The 6000-nt window shown below is 47.1% G+C and overlaps 1 protein-coding gene across 1 annotated transcript in view; it reads right to left on the bottom strand.

Annotated features, from left to right (window-relative positions):
- Positions 1–6000, bottom strand: part of MEGF11 (multiple EGF-like-domains 11) — a 331130-nt gene that overhangs the window by 60994 nt on the left and 264136 nt on the right. Inside the window, exon 9 of the mRNA XM_006831516.1 lies at positions 4864–5038. Coding sequence (XP_006831579.1) covers positions 4864–5038 — 175 coding nt within the window. The remainder of the gene's footprint in view (positions 1–4863; positions 5039–6000) is intronic.

Raw genomic sequence — 6000 nt, 5'->3', positions numbered from 1 at the left:
AACCACTACGCTACCAGAGCTCCTTGAAAATCCCTTGTTGTTGTTGTTGTTAAGTGCCGTTGAGTCGTTTCCGACCCATAGCGACCCTGTACAGGGTTTCCGAGGGTGTAAATCTTTACGGGAGTAGAAAGCTTCATCTTACTCCCGCGGAGTGGCTGGTAGTTTCGAACTGCTGACCTTAAGGTTCGCAGCCCGATTCGTAACCACTACGCTACCAGAGATGCAATTACCCCCGAACTCTGTTGGCCTGAGCCCCTCTGCCATGGATAGGCAGAGTGATTCCTCCTTCACACTCCGTCCACCCGTCACTCAGATGTTTTGAAAGGGAAAGGATCCTGGGTTTTAATAGGGCCCAGAGTAGAGAGGCTCATAGAGGCAGTCCAGTGCACTGTCCAAGGTGCTGAAACAATTTGTTGTTGTTAAGTGCCATCGAGTCGGTTCCGACCCATAGCGACCCAGTACAGGGTTTCCAAGGGGTGTAAATCTACACACCCCTTGGAAACCCTGTACTGGGTCGCTATGGGTCGGAACCGACTCGATGGCACTTAACAACAACAAATTGTTTCAGCACCTTGGACAGTGCCACTCCCAATTTCAAGCACCTCCTTTGAAAGACTGACTCATTGTTATTCAAATGACTGACTCATTCAATGACTTCATTGTTGCCTTTGCACAGAGAATTTCACTCATTTGCTAGAGGCCTGGTGTGGGGCTATTTGGACAAGCACTGGAGAGAAAGTTCCTTTGAACTGGTAGGTTGGTGGTTCAAACTTAGCAGCCCCTGTTCAGAAACCCTATACAGGGTCGCTCTGAGTCAGATTGGACTCAATGGCCCTTAACAACAACAACACAGTCCTAAAGAGTAAGCAGGATCGGGACTAGAACCTTGGTTTCTTGCCTTCCACCCCAGGAATGTTCCACCACCAGGCAGTCCCAGTGCAATGCATCCGTGCAACCTACAAATGATTCTACTGCTGCTACCAAATTGACAAGTGAAATGCCCTGACTCTCTTCTCACATCCTTCCCTATTGCACTCCTCCAAACACACATAGGTGTGTCCACCCCACTCGGCAGGCCCGTCACTGAGCTCCCAGCCAGGGGTGGTCTGCGCTTCACTCCAGTTCCTTCATCAGCACTCCTCACTTGTGTTGAGCCTGACACCATTCTCGGTATTCAGTGACTGCATTTATAAAGCTGCCCCAACATCCCTTCTAAAGAACACTTAACAGACAGAGTGAAAAGGGACAACTGAGGATAAGATTACCTTGTGGGCTGCTCACAACCAACAGTAGGCAAGGTTGAGATGACTCTTCCTATTTTACAGATGAGAAAACTGAGGCTTGGCAAGGTAATATGACATGCCCAAAGTTTCTGAGTCTGGGATCAAGGTCTCCAGTTACCCAGAAAAGGGCTCTTTTAATTAGTCTATAACATATTGCCCTATCTTTTAGTGGAGGAAAAAGGGTAGGTACAAAAATTCACAAAGCAACAACAAATAATGGCATTGCTAATTATCACTGACTACAGGGCACTTTGGGGAGGGTCTTAGCTGAGTCTGTTCTGCTGCTTGCTCCATTTCCTACCCTGGCCAGAGACAGAGCTAACAGCAGAAATTGCACTGAAAGGGAAGCTAGGGTGAGGGTAAGAGTGTGACTTCTGCTCAGAGTCACCCTATTGTTGTTAAGTGCCTTCAAGTTGGTTCCGACTCAGATGAGAACAATACATTGTCTCGCAATCATCTTGGCACCTTCTGCCCAACATCCAACAAGGCCCCAAAAGAGTCCTTCCAGATATGATGAGGCTGGACAGGAGGAGATGGATGGGAATTCACAAGGCCTACCAGGGCAGCTTGGCTCATAGTGTGTTTTAACCCTGAGTCCTAGGCAGGTGGGAACAGGGAGATGATTCCAACAAAAGCCAAGTTCCCCAGAGTTCAAGGACAGGAGGTAATTTGCATTCCATATGGAAAGAACAGAGACAGTGGCCTGACCTCCAGACTGTTGGAGCTCTGACCTGGGGCAATGGACACATAGACTCTGTGCCCTCCCAGGGCCCTGGGGTCCCATTCTTCTGAAGAACAGTGACTAGGCAGGCATCTGGGGGTGAAGAAGGTGAGACTCTCATTGGGTGATAAAAGGACCCAAACCGAGAGACAAATATATATGATCAGATTGTAACAGCCCTAAACAGGCCACACATTGCACAGATGCCTGTTAGTTCCTTCAAAGCCAAAAACCAAACTCACTGCCACAGAGTGAATTCCAAAACAGGGCAAAGTAGAACTGTTCCTTAGGGGTTCTGAGACTGTAAATCTTTATGGAAGCAAATAGCCTCATTTTTCTTCCATGAAGCAGCTGGTAGGTTTTAACCACCAATCTTACAGTTAGCAGCCCAGTGCTTAGTCCACAGTGCCAGCAGGGCTCCTTTTCACTCCTACCTCTCCTTATTTCTTCCAGAAGGGCGTGTTTCCTGAGCATACTATCAAAGCAACAAACCAGCAAACAAGCCTAGTTGAGTCAATTCCAACTCACAGTAACTCATGAAAACAGCAGAACTGCCCCATTATGTTTCCAAGGCTATAATCTTTATGGGAACAGATTGCCAGATTTTTTCTCTCATAGGGTTGTTGGTGGGTTTGAACTGTCAACCTTTCTGTTAGCAGAGTGCTTAACCACTGTGCCACCAGCACTCCTTGAGCATAGTCTACCATCTTAGAAATCAGTTGAAAGTCCAATGTCATAGAGCTACCCTAGTGGCTGAGCTAGGACTGGTAGGATACCCCACTCACAGTCAGCTGCTGACAATTCACCTCCTCAATTAGATATGTGAGATTTTTAAACCGAAGCATCTATTGTACTCAAACCCCAAACCCAGGGCACTTCCATTTGCTCATGAACGTTGTGGACAAAACTAATGGTAACAAAGATAAATTAGTGAGGGAACCTCAAGGAGGAACAGACTTCTTTGCAGAGTTCATTTTCACCCAGTCTGTCTGCAGTGAGAAAGTTATCAACGTTTTGCTCTGAGCCCTGCATTGCAGAGTAATGACAACCTGCCCACAAAATACACTGACCCCAGAAACCCTCATTTTCATGGTCATAACAAGGGCTTTCTTGTAGGTTAGTTTCCCCCACCTCTGAGATACACTGATTTCAAGCAGACCACACTCCAGACAAATACGAAAGTGCTTCAAAAAGTTCATGGAAAAATGAAATAGAAAGGTACTGTAATTTTTCCATGAACTTTTGAAGTTTCCTTGTACATTAGAATCCCTAGTGTTAGGGCCAAGGCATCAGTATTTGTAAAGTTTGCCAGGTGATTCCAATGTGTAGAATTCCTGCTGTGCATTACTTTCCTATTCACAGAGACCCTGATGGTGCAAACAGTTCAACAATGGACTAGGAACCCAAATGTTGGAGGTTGAAAGTCACCAAGAGAAGCCTTGGAAATAAGACCTGGTGATCTGCTTATTAAAGCTCACAGCCTTGAAACCCTATGAAGCAGCTCTACTCTGCACATTTTGGGTCCCCACTTTGCGTTAAAACTGACTTGATGGAAACTACCAACAACACTACCTTTCTACTCAAAGTGAGGATCACTGATCATCAGCATCACCTGGGACCTTCTTAGAATTGCAGTATTGCGGCCCCATCTCAGGGGATTCTTAAGTTCACTTAAGTCTGAAAAGTGCTGTTACAAGGTCCTTAAGATATCCTGTCTCTATACCTTAACACAGTCGTGAAAGGCAGTGTTCCATTATAGATGAGGAAACTGGACAGAGAGGTGAAGACACTTGCTCAAGGTCACACAGATGTGACCCCAGATTTGTCTGGTTCCAAAGACCATGCTCTTTCTGCACAAGCCCCTACGCCACATAACAACAAATGTGGCCATCACTGACTGGCGGGTCCAAGGGTCTAGGTCCTTGGATTCCTGAGGCACAACTGACCTTTGAGGAGTATTCACACTTCCAATGTCACGTTCTCCAGAATCAAGTCTCATAAAGACCAGCATAATTCATGAGGAAATACAAATAGTAAACAAACACATTGGGGAAAATGTTCGCTCTCCTTAGTAATCAGAGAAATGCAAATTAGAGCAACGTGGAGGAGCCATTTTTCTACCTATATAATTAGCAAAACTGAAAAAAAAAAATGTTAGCCAAGTTGTTCTGTTACAGGTACATTCACACACAGCTGGTGGCAGTGTAGACTTTCACAACTCATGAGGCAAGTAATATGGCAAAATCCGTCAAAAGCCATATATATATTATGCCCACTGACCCTGGTAATTCACCCTTAAGGAAATCATCATTCAGTAGGAGGAGTGGGGAAACTGTTTGTATGAAGATGCTCATTGTAACATTGAAAGCAAACATGGACTCAACTTAAAATTCAGCAGCAAGGGAATGTCAGAGTAAACTGGGGGGACCTCAGTGTTAGGCAGTCATTTAAACGGATAATTAAGAAGCCCAAGCAGCAATGTGGGTGAAACAAGGAAGAATGCAAAGCTTCCTTCTGCACTGTGGTTATGATGATGTAGAAATATTGTACATAAGAATATGGACAGTGTGGGTGGAGTTAACACAAAGGAAGACAACTGATGTTTCAGAATGAGGGCGGTTATCGAAAGACCCCCTGATTCTTTTGCCTTTACAATTCCAAACCTCAGCAGAATTGGCACTTAAGAGAATAGCCTTGGGGGCTCTGATGGATCCACAAGCAGACATTCTCATTCTTCACCCCTGGATTCAGGATAACATTCCCCCTATTCATTCAATCCAGAGCTGACAAGAGTTGGTCCTACCTCTGCAGTTTTAGACGGCAGGGTGGGGAGTCCGTGGGGATGGCTCTCCTTCTTACCATGAAGCCTGGGGCACATGTGCAGACTCCAGTAATGCTGTGGCAGTCGGCGCCGTTCTGACAGGTGCAAGGCAGCTGGCAGCTTTCACCATAGTAGCCAGCAGGGCAGGACTCATTGCAGTGGTGGCCAGACCAGCCCGGCTGGCAGGTGCAAGCTCCCGTTACTGGGTGACAGCTGAGCAGGTGAAAAAGGGGTGAGGAGAGAGTCTGGTCAGGGACACAGCCAATGTCTTTCCCTAAATCCCCTGCCCACCCCAAGTCAGGTCTGCCCAGGGTGGCAGAATCAAAGGACCCCTGAGGTTGAACTGCTCAATGCCTTCTTTGTTACCAGAAGATGTCAAGGCCACTAGCCCCCAGAAACTGAGGCTCAAGGGATTTATGTAACTACCCTAAAGTGAGGAGGAGGCGACATCAGGATTCACACACAGCTCTCGTGACTCCTAACAGTGCTCTGTTTGATACAGATGCACAGAGACCGAAGTGGAAGGCAGACTCTTCAGTCCCTTGCCTTATGGACTGTAAAGGGTCTGGGGCTTCCCTTTCTCACAGCAGATACCTAGCATGGGGGTAGGTACCAGAGGGTAGTGGTAAGCCCCAGCAGCACTGCCTGGGAGGGGTTCACTCAATCTTTGCTGAATTAAAGAGACCTCAGGGCACTCACCCCCTGAGCTTCACCAGCATTCTTTACTAAAGACCCATCTCTTCTCCATCCCATGCCCATGGAAACCAGAGAAAGATCCATTTTGTTGGAGCCAGGGACATGACTTCTAGAGACGGGGCAACCTCTGACTGGTTGAAGTTTGATCAAACAGCCAATGTCTGTTGGTGATCAGAGGGGATACCCTCTGATGCGGTGGCCATGAACAGCTCCTGTGGGGACTGGAATTGATCGTGGCTCAGCTGCTGTGCTCTGAAATCAACACTCCATTCCCTCAGTTACACTTCTCACAGCCCGCTCCTAGTCAGAGACTGAGCACAGCAGTGTAAGGGGGGGTCATTCTTCACAGATGCAGACTCTTCTGATGGGCAACTCTGACTTGACAGCTCCCCATCAGCCTTGCAGAACTTCCTTAGACACTTCTACCTGGCCTGTCTTCCTTCCCTCTCTCCTTCCCAGGACCCTCCCTATTTCTCTTC

This window comes from Chrysochloris asiatica, unplaced genomic scaffold (assembly GCF_000296735.1).
Source record: "Chrysochloris asiatica unplaced genomic scaffold, ChrAsi1.0 scaffold00004, whole genome shotgun sequence".
In the NCBI taxonomy this organism is placed as follows: domain Eukaryota; kingdom Metazoa; phylum Chordata; class Mammalia; order Afrosoricida; family Chrysochloridae; genus Chrysochloris; species Chrysochloris asiatica.
This window is presented reverse-complemented; position numbering and strand designations above follow the sequence as displayed.